Source organism: Scyliorhinus torazame, chromosome 1 (assembly GCF_047496885.1).
Source record: "Scyliorhinus torazame isolate Kashiwa2021f chromosome 1, sScyTor2.1, whole genome shotgun sequence".
Lineage (NCBI taxonomy): Eukaryota > Metazoa > Chordata > Chondrichthyes > Carcharhiniformes > Scyliorhinidae > Scyliorhinus > Scyliorhinus torazame.
In genome coordinates, this window is record NC_092707.1 from 148043796 (window position 1) to 148060281 (window position 16486).

At 49.2% G+C, this 16486-nt stretch overlaps 1 protein-coding gene across 4 annotated transcripts; it reads left to right on the forward strand.

Annotated features, from left to right (window-relative positions):
* The first annotated feature begins 3794 nt into the window (after positions 1–3794).
* On the forward strand, positions 3795–9571 carry pigv (phosphatidylinositol glycan anchor biosynthesis, class V). Of its 4 annotated transcripts, none has more exons than XM_072500991.1 (4): positions 3806–4218; positions 6138–6292; positions 7173–8348; positions 9190–9571. In XM_072500991.1, the coding sequence occupies exons 2-4, from the start codon at positions 6221–6223 to the stop codon at positions 9457–9459; spliced, it is 1518 nt and encodes a 505-aa protein (XP_072357092.1). In that variant the 5' UTR covers positions 3806–4218; positions 6138–6220; the 3' UTR covers positions 9460–9571. The 4 variants fall into 4 exon arrangements, with proteins under 4 accessions (XP_072357094.1, XP_072357095.1, XP_072357092.1 ...); XM_072500992.1 differs by having other exon boundaries at positions 3806–4074; XM_072500993.1 differs by lacking the exon at positions 6138–6292 and having other exon boundaries at positions 3795–4074.
* The last annotated feature ends 6915 nt before the right edge of the window (positions 9572–16486 follow it).

The window sequence follows — 16486 nt, forward strand, 5'->3', positions numbered from 1 at the left end:
AACAGTCATGTGTGTATAGGGAGTATAGTAGGGGCCTAACTTTGTAGCCTTGCGGGGCCCTGGTATTGAGGGCTATCGTGGAGGATTATGGTCTATGGGTCAGGAAGTCAAGGATCCAGATGCAGAGGGAGGAGCCAAGTCCTAGGTTTTGAGTTTAGATATGAACTTGTCTGGGATTATGGTGTTGAAAGAGGAGCTGTAGTCAATGAATAGGAGGCTGATGTAGGCATCCTTGTTGTCGAGATGCTCCAGAGATTAGTGTAGGGACAGGGTGTGGCAGTATGTGAATTGCTGTGGATCAAGGCATTCTGGGAGTATGGAGTTCATGTGTCTCATGACCAACCTCTCGAAGCACTTCATAATGATAGATGTCAAGGCCATTTATTTTTGTCTCATTAAGCCAGTGTTGTATTCTTCTTCCTGGCCCCATTCAGGACAGGGCTAGTGATTAGTGACCAGCTTTAATTTATCAAATCACCAGAGATTGTTACACAAGGAATAGAAGATAAATGAGAGTGGAACATTCAGTATAGCAAGAGACCCTTGCTTTCTCGACAGTTACTGACCGGACAGCCCCTTGTGCAAAGGTGTTATTTGCTTTGTTATGTGAGAATTTGGAATTCTTTAGCCCAGAAAGCAATGGATATTCAATCATATTAGAGATTGGGATGGACATCTTTGGCCAAAATAATCGAGAATATGCAGATAGGGTAGGAAACCTGGAGGTGATGTAGAACACCAGCCCTGATCTTGTTGAATGATGGAGAATACTCGAGGGGCTGCATAATCTACAACTTATGAAAATGTTCTGTGTTTTGATCTGCAATAATTCAGACCCTGGGATGGGCATTTAGATGCCCTGTGGAGGATTGTGTCACTGGCAATGGCAAGTGTCAGTTTCCTTTTTTATTAATCTGCCTGGAAAGTGGGGAGGGAGACAGCTGTGCTCGTCTCAGTCAAGGTTAATTCAGACTTTGGGGGGGCGATTCTCCGAGCCCCGCGTCGGAGAATCGGCGCAACCGCGCCACAAATCCCCGACGACGGTGCGCGATTCTCCGAGGTGTGGAGAATCGGCGCCATTTGCACCGGCGCGTTTGGCGCGGCGCCGGCTGTGGGCCGCTGGAATTGGCGGGGCCGCCGATTCTCCGGCCAGGGTGGGCCAAGCGGCCGCGCCGATACGACAGATTCCCGCCAGCGCCGTTCACCCCTGGTCGCTGCAGGCGGGAACTCTGCGCAATCGGTGGGTGGGGGGGGGGCCTGTGGGGGAGGGGAGGGTGCTCCTTCACCGGGGAGGGGGGGGCTCCGATGGGGTCTGGCCTGCGATCGGGGCCCTCCGATCGGCAGGCCGGCCTCTCCACACACACACACACACACAACCCCCCGGGCCTACTTTCTGCCACGGCCGGCCCCTGAACACCGACGCCATGTTGCGTCAGGGCCGGCACGCATGCGCAGGTTGGTGTGGCCCAACTGCGCGGGTTGGCGGGCGTGAACCGCTCCAGCGCCGTGCTGGCCCAGGGGCCAGAATCAGTCGTACCTGGGCCCGGGGCGAAATTCTCCGGAAACGGCGCGATGTCCGCCGACTGGCGTCCAAAACGGGGCCAATCAGATGGGCATCGCGCCGCCCCAAAGGTGCGGAATGCTCTGCATCTTTGGGGGCCGAGCCCCAACATTGAGGGGCTAGGCTGACGCCGGAGGAATTTCTGCCCCGCCAGCTGGCGGAAATGGCCTTTGCTGCCCCGCCAGCTGGCGTGGAAATGACATCTCCGGGCGGCGCATGCGCGGGAGCGTCAGCGGCCGCTGACAGTTTCCCACGCATGCACAGTGGAGGGAGTCCCTTCCACCTCCGCCATGGTGGAGACCGAGGCGGAAGGGAAAGAGTGCCCCCACGGCACAGGCCCGCCCGCGGATCGGTGGGCCCCGATCGCGGGCCAGGCCACCGTGGGGACGCCCCCCGGGGCCGGATCGCCCTGCGACCCCCCCCCCCCACGATCCCAGAGGCCGCCTTGTCCCGCCGGTAAGGTAGGTGATTTTATTTACGCCGGCGGGACAGGCAATTTATCGGCGGGACTTCGGCCCATCCGGGCCGGAGAATCGAGCGGAGGGGCCCGCCAACCGGCGCGATTCCTGCCCCCGCCGAATATCCGGTGCCGGCGACTTCGGCAACCGGCGGGGGCGGGATTCACGCCAGCCCCCGGCGATTCTCCGACGAATGTCGCCCCCAGTTTGCGCTGTTGTGAAACGCAATGGCGTTCACGACGGCGCGAACACGGGCTCCATATTGGAGAATCGCCACCTGGGTCTGGATTTTGGTGCAAAATCCAACTTGTTTTATCCCTCTATCAGACTTGCCATACCTCTATTGATCTTGTTATATTCATAGACCATCCAGATTTACAAGGCATTCTCCCCAAAGGACGTCCTGTGTCTGAAATGTTCCACGTGCAGTTAGGTGTTTTGATGGAGGCAAAGGGTGTGTGTAAGTGAAAAAACGCTCGATTAAGGCACCAATGGAACGACGGGATCGGGTGACCGATAGAGGAAGGTGAAGTGATCTCTTTAACCATTGCGATGTTCTGTCATCGTTACAGATTAGTTCACATGCTAGTGGTGCAGTTAATGGATCTCAGCAGCACCTTGCAACGTGCATCGATTCTTCAGGGATCTCTGAGCAAACGGACGTGTGCAAGGCCTTGCTGGATGGTTGTAAATAAATATAATACAACCCTCCCTAGCTCACTGGAAAGAAAACCCACACTGCCTTCATTGTGGCTGTTTCGGATTTTGTTTCGATCTTTGGGTGTGAGTAAACCCAGTTTTTATTGCCTGTCCCTCATCCCCCTTGCTTACTTGAACCACTGCAGTGCAGAGATGCACACGAGCAGTGCATTTTTCTAGCGTGGCTTGCTCTACCATTTCAGAGGACAGTTAGTCAACCACATTGCTGTGGATCTGGAATCATCAGAGTGGGTAAGGGTTTCCTTCCCTGAAAGTCAATGGCTGAACTAGCTGTGTCTTTACGATAATCCAGAAGTTTCATGATTTTTATCAATGAGACTGGCAGTTTAATTGTAAATTCCCCATGCTGCCCTGTTGGAATCTGAACCTGGGTCTCTGGAATATTGAACTGAGCCATAGGATTAGCAGTCCACTAACATTCCGTAATGCTACCATTCCCCCACCGTTGATTTTTCTCAACCTTGAGTCTCTGTCGGGGAATGTAAAGCGTGCTCCATATATTCGCGTTTAATTATACTAAACCCCAATCACAAGGCTCTTCAACAAATGTTTCACTGTCACAAAAATATTGCTGTTCTTTGTCATTGTTTCATTTTACTTCCTTGTGGCACTCCCTTTGAATGAAACACCAGTATTCAAACGCATTCTGGGCTGCTGCCAGTTCAGTGCACTGTTGGGAGGTGCCATTTTTTCAGACGAATTGTCAACCCAAGGCTCCATTTACACCTTGTGACTGAACGATAGGGAAACTATGGGACCAGTAGGAGAAAAGCGGAAGTTCAATAATTTAACCAATATCAGGAAAAACAGATTCACTGGTCATTTATCTAATTTCTGTTTTGGGGTCCTTCTGCAAACAGATCAGTTGCCGTCTTTACTTACACTTCAAGAGTAATGCTTTGGAATAGGCATGTATATGATGGTTTGCGCATCAGATACGGAAGACGGGAGCCGCTGATGCACAATGTCAGGACTCAGCCATGTCTTCCTCCCGAAGGAATTACTGCCAGTATAAAATATGGCGGACGCCACCATGGGTCAGGTACAGCTGCCAGTCAGCAGTTCCCATCATGCTTCGCAGACTTTCACCCGGATGTTATTGCATAGGTTCAGTGATCCTGCTTTCCGGTGGCGGTGGAGTGAGCTGAAGAACGAGTCAATGTTGGGCACTGACCCATTGACCGAGTTCAAGCGGGAAGGGGAACAGTAATCTGCTCATGCGTTCCTCTAGAGACCTTCACTTTAAAATATCCCAAAGTTCTGAATATACAAAAATGTTTTGAAATGTACTGTTCTCTAGTGATTTGTGGACGCAGGAATATCCCAGAAAGTTCAGTGAGTGAACTGATAAATCTGTTTAATGGTGGTGTTTGAGGGAGCTATGTTGGCCAGGATCCCGCGGGGAACTCCCTGCTTTTGAAATAATATCACGAGATCTTTTACTTAAATTGGAGCAGAACATGAGACTTGGTTTTGAAGGTAGGTGGTCCCTTGGACAGTGCCATGCTCCCATGACTCTGCCCCTTGAACAGTGCAGCATGCCCTTTGCACTGCCACTTGAATGGTGCTGCAGTGCCATGACACATTCACACGGATGATCCCAGGAATGGTAGGCCTAACATACGATGAATGTCTGAGGATCCTGGGATTATATTCATTGGAGTTTAGGAGGTTGAGGGGAGATCTAATAGAAACTTACAAGATAATGAATGGCTTAGATAGGGTGGACATAGGGAAGTTGTTTCCATTAGCAGGGGAGACTAGGACCCGGGGTCACAGCCTTAGAATAAAAGGTAGTCACTTTAGAACAGAGATGAGAAATTTCTTCAGCCAGAGAATGGTGGGTCTGTGGAATTCATTGCCACAGAGGGCGGTGGAGGCTGGGATGTTGAGTGTCTTTAAGACAGAAGTTGATAAATTCTCAAGGAATCAAGGGCTATGGAGAGAGAGCGGGTAAATGGAGTTGAAATCAGCCATGATTGAATGGTGGAGTGGACTCGATGGGCCGAATGGCCTTCCGCCGCTATGTCTTATGGACACTACCCCTTGGACAATGTATCCCTCCCGTTGCTACTTGAACAGTGCCATGTTCCCTTGAAACTGCTCCTTGGACAGTGTCACACATCCTTGGAATGTCACGCATGTGCAGAGACCCAGCAAATATTGTCACATGCAGAGAGCTGATAAATATGTCATACATGCATGCAGAGACTTGACAAATATTGTCAAACATAACACACACAGGCCCAACAAATGTGTCACACGTGCAGAGACCCAACAGATATTGTCTCACGCATGCAAAGAGACACATTACTGATGTAGAGATTTACAAATATTGAAACTCGCAGAGAGCATACAAATACTGACCATCTCCAGGAAACCCCTGCACATATAGAATTGACAGCAGAAACAGGCTATCTGGCCCATACAGGTGTTTTGGCTCCTCACAAACCTTTTCCTATCTCTTTCCATCTAATCCTATCAATATATCCTTTTATTCCTTTTTCCCTCTTTTTTAAATCATTTTCCCTAAAATTGATCTTTGCTGTTTACATCAACTACTACTTGTCACGCGTTCCACAAACTAATCTCTGAATAAAATTTCTCCTATTCCCTATTGGTATTCATATAGTTTTGGACTCTAATTTTGGACTCTTGCAGAAGTGGAAACATCTTTTCTGCATCTGCACTTTCATAAGGCTTCAAGGCAGAGATAGTTTAGGTACAAACCAAGTATGTTTCCACAAGGAAGCAAGATGGGCCATCCAAAGCTAGACCTCCTTCGATGGCAAAGGAAATAGAGGTTAAAATAAAACAGAAAAAGGAGGTTTATGTCCGGTGCAAAATACAGTTGCAACCAAGAATACTGCAGAACATGGAATGCAAGGGGAAATTGGAAAAGGATATGAGTGCAAAGAGCACGAGAAAAGGATAGCAGGTAACATGAAATGTAACATCGGTGGTGGGAAAACTCCACAACCAGTGTCAAGTGAAAAATTAATTAAGATTTGGGGAATGATAAAATCAGGTAATATAAATGGTGAGCATAATGGTGGCCAAAATCAGGGGGCCAGAAACTGGTCCAATGGATAGACATGTGGCAGACTCTCAATGTGGATCAGCATGAAGTGATGCACTTTGGCAGTAATGAAACAGCGAGGTACTATTTAGTGCTTTCAACATTTTTTAAAAATAAATTTAGAGTACCCAATTCATTTTTCCAATTAAGGGGCAATTTAGCGTGGCCAATCCACCAATGCTGCACATCATTTTGGGTTGTGGGGGCAAAACCCACGCAAACACGTGGAGAATATGCAAACTCCACACGGTCTTTCAACATTATCTGTTGTGAATCTGTTCTGGGATGTTTCCATTAATATTCTGCAATCCAATTTCAGGAATCATGAGGTGACAGCAATTAATTGCCGTCAGTGTGCAGAAGACCAGTGCTGTGATCTGGTTGGAGACTTAAACCAGGAACATGACAGTGTCTGACCTCCGGTCGATCGTGCATTTTGCCCTTTGTTCCAGAATCCTGACCATTCTTTTCCAGGTCAGTCTCTAATCCTTGTACAGTTCCAATGGATTCCACAATTTCAGTGATTAAAGGAATACTCCAAGGAGAAGTGAATTTGTGTATATTATATTGTATTCATTACCTGCTCCTAACATGTTGGACTTTTCCCAGGCAATGGCCCCATGACTGTGGCCAGTGTTGACAGGGTTTTGATTGAGCAGACAGTCCATACTTTACATTAGTTTCACTAGGGGCTGTTTAGCACAGGGCTAAATCGCTGGCTTTGAAAGCAGACCAACGCAGGCCAGCAGCACGGTTCAATTCCCGTAACAGCCTCCCCGAACAGGCGCCGGAATGTGGCGACTAGGGGCTTTTCACAGTAACTTCATTTGAAGTCTACTTGTGACAATAAGCGATTTTCATTTCTTCTCCATTTGCTGCTGGACCTGAGAAACCCACTGTAATTTTGGGATACATGTTCATGAACGCATTGTCGCCTCCCAAATCCATGCCTATCTTTCCATGTTCTAAGTCCTCAACCAGTTTTCAACCCCTGCCGCAGCATTGAAATATCCCTCATAAATATCACAAATGATATCCCATGTTACTTTGATAGTGGCAAACTATTCTTCCTTGTCTTTCTGACCTGCCAGCAGACTTTGACACAGCTGATCATATCCTTCTCCAACCCTGTCTTGTTGGGTGGTACTGCTCTCATCTGGTTTCATTCCTATTTATCCAGTCATAGCTAGAGAATAACCTGCAATGGCTTCTCCGCTCATCCGGCTTCTGCTCACTGTGTTTGACACATTTTTATCAGTTCTGTGTTTGACACATTTTAATGAGTGGATTTGGGTTTATGTTGGATTTATCTGTTGGAGAAAATATTTATCCTGTTTTCTTTGCTTCTTTCCAGATGATTTTTAATTTTCTGATTCCTGACCACAGAGCAGATGCATTCCGAGCACCTCAATTGCACAGTTCAAGCTTCGGCGATGCATTACTGGAGACCCTGTTAAGCGGTTTCTCTCGCTGGGATGCACAGCACTTCCTGTTTATCGCGGAATTTGGGTACATCTATGAGCATAACTTTGCTTTCCTGCCATTGTTTCCAGTGAGTCTCCGGGCAGTGGCAGAGACAGTGCTCAGACCCCTCCAATGTCTGCTGAATCTCCACAGTCGGCTGCTGCTTGCAGCAGTGCTACTGAACACGGCGATCTTTGTTCTGTCAGCAGTTGTTCTGTACCAACTGAGTGTCGCTGTACTCCAGGATCGCAAGCTGGCCTTTCTCTCCAGCCTTCTCTTCTGCCTCACCCCAGCCAGTGTCTTCATGTCTGCAGCTTATTCTGAAAGCATGTTTATGCTGTTGACCTTCAGTGGAATGCTGCACCTGGAGAAGGGGAAACCTTTGACCAGTTGCATTCTGTTTTCCTTGTCGACAGCAGTTCGCTCCAATGGGATTGTAAATGCTGGATTTCTGTTTTACTCCCAGCTGAGGCATTGTTCTTTGTATGTAAAACACAAGATAAAGGTTACAGAAAAGGACTTGTACAAATCATGGTTGAATCCCTTCCTTCGGTCTGTGCTGCTAGTGACTGCAGGAACAGTGATGATCGTATTGCCTTTTGTACTTTTTCAGTGTTACGGATACCTCATATTCTGTGAATCAACTGTGAATGCAGCCCTGGACATTCCTCCGCCTCTGCTGCAGCTGGCCAGGGACAAGGGCTATCGTGTCCCTGATGAGGATAGTGATCTGCCCAGTTGGTGCCATCACCGATACCCCATCATATATTCTTACATTCAAGACACATATTGGAATGTGGGCTTCCTGAGATATTACCAACTCTGCCAGTTGCCCAACTTCCTGCTAGCATTCCCTGTTGTGGTTTTGGGAGTGTGGGCAGCCTGGCAGTTTGTGCATGCTGATCCTTGGTATTGTGTACAGCTTGGTCTGACCTGCAGAAAGCTGAAGGAAGAAACTGAAAAGGACAGCCATCTATTGTCTGGCTTCCATGGACATAGAGTGTTTGTCTATATTGTTCATGCAACTGCACTGCTGGCATTTGGCATTTGCTTCATGCACATCCAGGTGAGAATTGTTTGAAAGGACGATAAACATGAGATAAGACATGGGAGCAGAATTAGGCCACTCGGCCCATCGAGTCCGCGCCGCCATTCAATCATGGCTGATATTTTCTCATCCCCATTCTCCTGCCTTCTCCCCATTACCCCTGATCCCCTTATTGATCAAGAACCTATCTAACTCTGTCTTAAAGACACTCAGTGATTTGGCCTCCACAGCCTTCTGCGGTAAAGAGCTCCACAGATTCACCACCCTCTGGCTGAAGAAATTCCTCCTCCGTTTTTAAAGGATCGTCCCTTTAGTCTGAGATGTGCAGAGAGTATACGTGGAATGATTGGATATTCCCACCCAGTCAAATTTCACTCTCCTAATCACCTGTTAATATCCTCCAGTTTAACCCCACTCTCCCAATCAGTATCCACACCCTTTAATATCCCCAGTCTAATCCTACTCGACTGCACGGTCCCATTATGGCACATTTTTCAACCAGCTGATTCCAGTTTAAAAGAGTGCATGTAGTCTGCTTCCACGCTGATTTGTGACCGGGAATTTCATGTCCTGTGCAAAGAGAGCTGACTACTGGCATAACAGTGTTTAGTTTGGACCTATAACTTTGTGCTGATCTCATTGGAAGGAGAGAAATTTGTACTGAATTGACCACTATTGGACTTATGGCGAAACCACCTGCTACTGATCTAGACATGCTTAGTTTGAAATGTGTGGTCGTCAACCTGAAACATTAACTTTGTTTCTCTCTCCATTGATGCTGCCAGGCATTTATTTCAGATTTCCAGACTCTGCAGTGTTTTGCTTTTGTTTAAGTATGTTTTTCTTGCTTTCTGTGCAGGTTATAACCAGATTCCTAGCCTCCTCCTCACCCATCCTGTACTGGTTTACTGCTCATCTGCTCCTGGACGTGGAGCCAGGACACTTGGCTGAGGACCCTGCAACCTCACCATGCGTCTACAAGTTTGGGATTTTCCCCAGAAACCAGCTCACTGCTCTGCTGTGGGCCTGGAGAGGCTGCAGTCTAACTGCACGCTGTGTTCTTGGATATTTTTTACTGTACTGGTTCCTTGGACTCGTTTTGCATTGCAACTTTCTCCCATGGACCTGATCACTCAAGAAGCATCTAAACCATTTTAAATACATTCATTATCATAAAACTCTACAGGGCGCTATGACATTAATACATGCATTGCAGAAAAATAAAAAACTGGAACCTCTAACTATTCTCAATAAACTATCCTCATTCAAACAATCCAAAAATAATCTATACATCTTAAACTGTACAAAATAGCAGCACACAAATTTTTCTGGCCTGGCAGTAAGACACAGAGGTTTACATCTCTTTATTCCACAGAATACATAAAGAAAAATGGATGCTCTTTAATCCATCCCAATGGGTTCGGGGGTCTGGTGAAATCCGAAAATGGGGGACCTAAACCTGTATACCGGGGTGCGAGAGCGATATGCTCTCTTTCGCCATTTCCTAACTCTAAACGTTTGCACGACACTGCAAAGTATCACCAGCACTAAGAGTGCTTCGACTACATATGAGAGTGAATACTAGGTGATAAACTTTTCACACCAGGTCGGGGTATTGCTAGCTGTCGCGGGGCTAGTTATCTCGGGGTTCCGTGTATTGCAGGGGTGAGAATCATTTACGGTTTGTGTGGTAGGGGTCAGGGGGGTAGCGTCTGCGCGCAACTGAAGGGATCCCGCTAAGATCCATGTGAACACGAAGGCTGTCTTCTTCTTTGTCGGTCTTCTTTGTCTTCCTCTGCGGTTTCTGGAGTTCTGTGAACACAAGCATAATTTCTGTTATTATCTTGCTTAAGATCTCGTATGTCTGTCTGTCTTTCCTTTATTGCCAATTTCCCTTTATAATTGGTCACCAACAGTGACTCCCTCATTTTCTTTTTGTAAAACCGAATATTTGGACTAGACATCTAAGAAAATACTGCCGTACTGCGAGCCATCTCGCAGCCTGTGTGATTTACCATCCTAGTGTTTGAGGATGTAAATAGCATAGGGAAGCAACCTAAGGGTTGCCAAAACCAAACAAAAGAATTTCGAACGTAATGAGCAAAAATGGGGTGCGTATGGGCCCCGGCGGGTAAGAAATGGGTGGAATCCCCAGGTAGGATGGTGATCAATGCCGTATGTGCTCTACCCGAGCGTGGCTGACCAGAGGGGGTCCTCAGGCAGGGCGGGGACCAATGCTGTTTCTCCACTGCCTGAGCAACCGGCAAGAACGGGTAAGAATGTGGGCGTCGTGGGGGCTGCCTCTCGAATTAGGCGAGCAACTATGAGTCGTGTCTGTCGACAAACTAGTTCCTCTGAACTATTGTCTGGGGACAAACTTGTTCCTCTAACACGTTTCTGGGGACAAACTAGTTCCTCTTAACAGCAAGAGGGCGTCAAAGGAGTGGTGACGTGGGGCCGTGAAAACTTGCGAGTTTACAAACAACTTTTAACGTTAACACTAACGAACAAACATGGTGCAGGTTCCATCAGAAGGGACACCGTATCTTTCCATCGGTTCCTTTTTTCTCCATCATCTGGACACCTCACTGCTCAATAGCGAACAGGGTCGCAAAGGGATTCATTTAGTGGGAGTCGGACTCTAAGTCATCATCTTCTCCCAGCTGCCAAACTCTTGACTCTAGTAACCGTGCTAAAACTGCTTGGGGCGAATTGGGGTCCATCTCATCATTCCGGATGAGCCTGAACGAATTGTCTCGGTGCCAGAATCGTGTGTCGAGGTTGGAGCTACTATGCTTCAATCCGTAATCGTCGGGCGGTGAGTCTGGGTCAGGGGCTTTATGTAAGTAATCTCAAATGGGTCAGTGGAGTCATGCTCAGAGTCGCTGGGAGTGGGGCCTGGTGCAGGGGTATAGTCGTAATGTGGTGCGCTGTGGCTATCATCGTGATCGCTATCACTGTCGCTGTTGCTGCTGGTTGAGGGAAGGGAGAGGCGGGGTCGTGCCTCTGGGGGCGGAGTTGAAGTTGTGTCTGAGGGCGGGCTGGAGTGGTTGGGGGAGGGTAGGAATACATCATCTGGGCGGGGCGTGCTCTGCTGCTGCGAGCAGGATGTGGTGTGTGTGGTTATTCTGCGAGCCGTAAGCCTTGAGCTGCTTTGTATGAAACCACGCAGACTTACCATTGGGAGAGGTTATTTTGTATACTGAGGGGCTGACTTTGTCCGAAATGGAGTACGGTCTGGAAAATTTTGGGGAAAGGAATGAACTGGGGTTGTAAAGGGAAAGCATAACTTGTTGCCCTACTGTAAACTCAGTGGCGTGTACTGTTTTGTCGAAACAAGCCTTGCTGTTTCGTCCTGGTTCCAAGTCTCACTGCTGCGGCGAGTTAGGCTGCCTTTATGTTCTGTTTCAGTTTTTTTTTAAAAATATATATTTTATTAAAAATTTTTGGCCAAACAAAACAATACAAAGGTTTTCCTTTTTACAACAATAAAACAGTATAAATAACAGTGGCCGTTTTTAACAAATAAATAAATAATATATAAACTAAATGGCAACTGCCATATCAAAAATAATAACTCTCCAAAAATAAAATCAAACAATCCAATATACATAGCCTAATACAAATATCTATACAAAAACACCCCTGAGGACCCGCCCTCCCCCCCCTTCCCCCTGCGTTGCTGCTGTTACCTTCCCATTTCCTTTATCGTTCTGCGAGGTAGTCAATGAACGGTTGCCACCGCCTGGTGAACCCTTGAGCCGAACCCCCTTAGTGCGAACTTTATCCGTTCTAGTTTTATAAACCCTGCCATGTCATTTATCCAGGTCTCCACGCCCGGGGGTTTGGCTTCCTTCCACATAAGCAATATCCTTTGCCAGGCTACTAGGGACGCAAAGGCCAAGACATCAGCCTCTTTCGCCTCCTGCACTCCCGGCTCTTCTGCAACCCCGAATATAGCCAACCTCCAGCCTGGCTCGACCCGGACCCCCACCACCTTCGAAAGCACCTTTGCCACCCCCACCCAGAACCCCTGTAGTGCCGGACATGACCAAAACATGTGGGTGTGGTTTGCTGGGCTTCTCGAGCATCTCCCACACCTATCCTCTACCCTGAAAAATTTACTGAGCCTTGCTCCGGTCATATGCGCCCTGTGCAAAACCTTGAATTGTATCAGGCTTAGCCTGGCGCACGAGGACGACGAGTTTACCCTACGTAGGGCATCAGCCCACAGCCCCTCCTCAATCTCTTCCCCCAGCTCTTCCCATTTCCCCTTCAGCTCATCCACCATGATCTCCCCCTCGTCCCTCATTTCCCTGTATATATCCGACACCCTACCATCCCCCACCCATGTCCCTGAGATCACTCTATCTTGAATCTCCTGCATCGGGAGCTGTGGGAATTCCCTCACCTGCTGCCTCGCAAAAGCCCTCAGTTGCATGTATCGAAATTCATTCCCTTGGGGCAACCCATATTTTTCCGTCAGCGCTCCCAGACACGCAAACGTCCCGTCTACGAACAGATCTCTCAGTTGCACAACCCCAGCTCTCTGCCATGCTCCAAATCCCCCATCCATTCTCCCCGGGACAAACCTATGGTTATTTCTTATCGGGGACCGCACCGAGGCTCCCGTCCTTCCCCTATGTCGTCTCCACTGCCCCCAAATTTTTAGTGTTGCCACCACCATTGGACTTGTGGTGTATTACTTCGGGGAGAACGGCAACGGCGCCGTCACCATTGCTTGTAGGCTGGTTCCTTTGCAGGACACCATCTCCAATCTCTTCCACGCCGCTCCCTCCCCTTCTCCCATCCACTTACACAACATTGAGATATTGGTGGCCCAGTAGTATTCACTTAGGCTCGGTAGTGCCAGCCCCCCCCCATCCCTGCTACGCTGCAAGAACCCCCTCCTTACTCTCGGGGTCTTCCCGGCCCAGACAAAACTCATGACACTTTTCTCAATTCTCTTGAAAAAAGCCTTCGTGACCATCACCGGAAGGCACTGAAACACAAAAAGGAATCTCGGGAGGACTACCATTTAGACCGCCTGCACCCTACCCACCAGTGACAGGGGCACCATGTTCCATCTCTTGAAATCCTCCATCTGTTACACCAATCTTGTTAAATTAAGCCTATGTAAGGTTACCCAACTCCTGGCTATCTGAATCCCTAAGTACCGGAAATCTCTTGTTACCTTCCTCAGCGGTAAGTCATCTATTCCCCTGCTCTGCTCCCCCGGATGCACCACAAACAACTCACTCTTCCCCATATTCAATTTGTACCCCGAAAATTCCCCAAACTCCCTGAGTGTCTGCATTATCTCAGGCATCCCCTCCACTGGGTCCGCAACATACAGCAATAAATCATCTGCATACAAGGATACCCGGTGCTCTTCTCCTCCCCTGAGTACTCCCCTCCACTTCCTGGAGCCCCTCAGTGCTATAGCCAGGGGCTCAATCGCCAATGCAAACAGTAACGGAGACAGGGGACACCCCTGCCTCGTCCCTCTATGAAGACGGAAGTAGTCAGACCTCTGTCTGTTCGTGACCACGCTCGCCACCGGGGCCCTATACAGCAGCTGTACCCATCCGATATACCCTTCTCCAAAACCAAATCTCCTCAGCACCTCCCACAGATAATCCCACTCCACTCTGTCGAATGCTTTCTCGGCGTCCATCGCCACCACTATCTCCGCCTCCCCCTCTGGTGGGGGCATCATCATTACCCCTAGCAACCTCTGTATGTTCGTGTTCAGCTGTCTCCCCTTAACGAACCCAGTTTGATCCTCGTGGACCACCCCCGGGACACAGTCCTCTATCCTCGTCGCCATCACCTTAGCCAGGAGCTTAGCATCTACATTTAAAAGGGAAATGGGCCTGTAGGACTCACACTGCAGCGGGTCTTTTTCCCTCTTCAAAAGGAGCGATATCGTTGCCTCCGACATAGTCGGGGGCAGCTGCCCCCTTTCCCTGGCCTCATTAAAGGTTCTCGTCAAAAGCGGGGCCAGTAGGTCCATATACTTCCTGTAAAACTCCACCGGGAATCCGTCCGGTCCCGGGGCCTTCCCCGCTTGCATGCTCCCAATTCCTTTTACCACCTCCTCCATCTCAATCTGTACTCCCAGTCCCGCCCTCTCCTGCTCCTCCACCTTAGGGAATTTCAGCTGATCCAGGAAATGCATCATTCCCTCCTTCCCTTCCGGGGGCTGAGCCTTATATAACCTCTCATAAAATGCCTTGAACTCTCTCCGCTCCCCGTTCCATCTCTCCCTCCTCATCTCTCACCCCACCTATCTCCCTCGCTGCTCCACTCTTCCTCAATTGGTGGGCCAGTAGCCGACTCGCCTTCTCTCCATACTCATACTGTACACCCTGTGCCCTCCTCCACTGTGCCTCTGCCTTACCTGTGGTCAGCAGGTCAAATTCCACATGTAGCCTTTGTCTTTCCCTGTACAGTCCCTCCTCCGGTGCCTCCGCATATTGCCTGTCCACCCTCAAAAGTTCTTTCAGCAATCGCTCCCTTTCTTTATCCTCTTGCTTCCCTTTATGTGCCCTTATGGATATCAGTTCCCCTCTAACCACTGCCTTCAACGCCTCCCAGACCACTCCCACCTGAACCTCTCCATTGTCATTAAGCTCCAAGTACCTTTCGATGCACCCCCTCACCCTTAAACATACCCCCTCATCCGCCAATAAGCCCATATCCATTCTCCAGAGTGGGTGCTGTTCTTTTTCCTCTCCTAACTCCAGGTCTACCCAATGTGGGGCGTGGTCCGAAATGGCTATGGCCGTATATTCCGTCCCTGTCACCTTCGGAATCAGTGCCCTTCCCAAGACAAAAAAGTCTATCCGTGAGTATACTTTGTGAACATGGGAGAAAAATGAGAACTCCTTACTCCTAGGCCTAAGAAATCTCCAGGGGTCTACCCCTCCCATCTGCTCCATGAAGTTCTTGAGTACCCTGGCCGCTGCCGGCCTCCTCCCGGTCCTGGACCTCGACCGGTCCAGCCCTGGAACAAGCACCGTATTGAAGTCTCCCCCCATTACCAACTTTCCCGCCTCCAGGTCCGGGATACGTCCCAACATACGCCTCATAACATTTGCATCATCCCAGTTCGGGGCATATACGTTCACCAGAACCACCGCCTCCCCTTGCAATCTGCCACTCACCATCACATATCTACCCCCACTATCCGCCACTATGGTCTTTGCCTCAAACAGTACCCGTTTCCCCACTAAAATAGCCACCCCCCTGTTCTTCGCATCTAAACCCGAATGAAACACCTGCCCCACCCATCCTTTACGTAGTCTGACCTGGTCTATCAGTTTCAGATGCGTCTCCTGCAACATAACCACATCTGCCTTTAATTTCTTTAGGTGTGCGAGTACCCGTGCCCTTTTAATCAGCCCGTTCAGCCCTCTCACGTTCAACGTGATCAGCCGGGTTGGGGGACTCTTTACCCCCCCCCCCTTGTCGACTAGCCATCCCCTTTTTTAACCCAGCTCCTCACCCGGTTCCCACGTACCCGTATATCCCCCCGCCCTCCCGCCTCGACCACCCCATCCCATAACAGCTCCCCCTTCTCCTTAGCAGCAGCAACCCAGTTAACTCCCCCCCCCCCCCCCTCCGCTAGATCCCCCTCTAGCATAGTTGCACCCCCCATGTTGCTCCCAGAAGTCAGCGAACTCTGGCTGACCTCGGCTTCCCCCCTTGTCCTCGGCCCCCACTGTGCGAGGCCCCCTCCTTCCTGTGTCCCTGTTCCCGCCATAATTCTGTTTCAGTTGTTTAACCGCATTTTCATGCGTGAGGGCTGTAACTGCGGGGCTGGCCAAATCCAGCCCTAATAAATACTCAGTGCCTTTCATGGAGTGTCCGATCATGAGGGTGTTTGGGGGGGGGGGGGGGGGGGGGGGCGGGATCCTGTGTACGTAGATACCGTGTTTCGTAAAAACATTAAAGCGAATGGGAGTATTGAATCGCAGGTGCTGTTATTTTGCTGTACCATTTTCCTGAGGGTGGCTTTCAATGTCCTATTCATTCGTTCTACAATACCACTTGACTGGGGGTGGTATGCGATATGGAACTTTTGTCTAATGCCGAAAATCGTGAGGACGTTTTTCATTACACGTCCGGTGAAATGGGAGTCTTGATCGGAC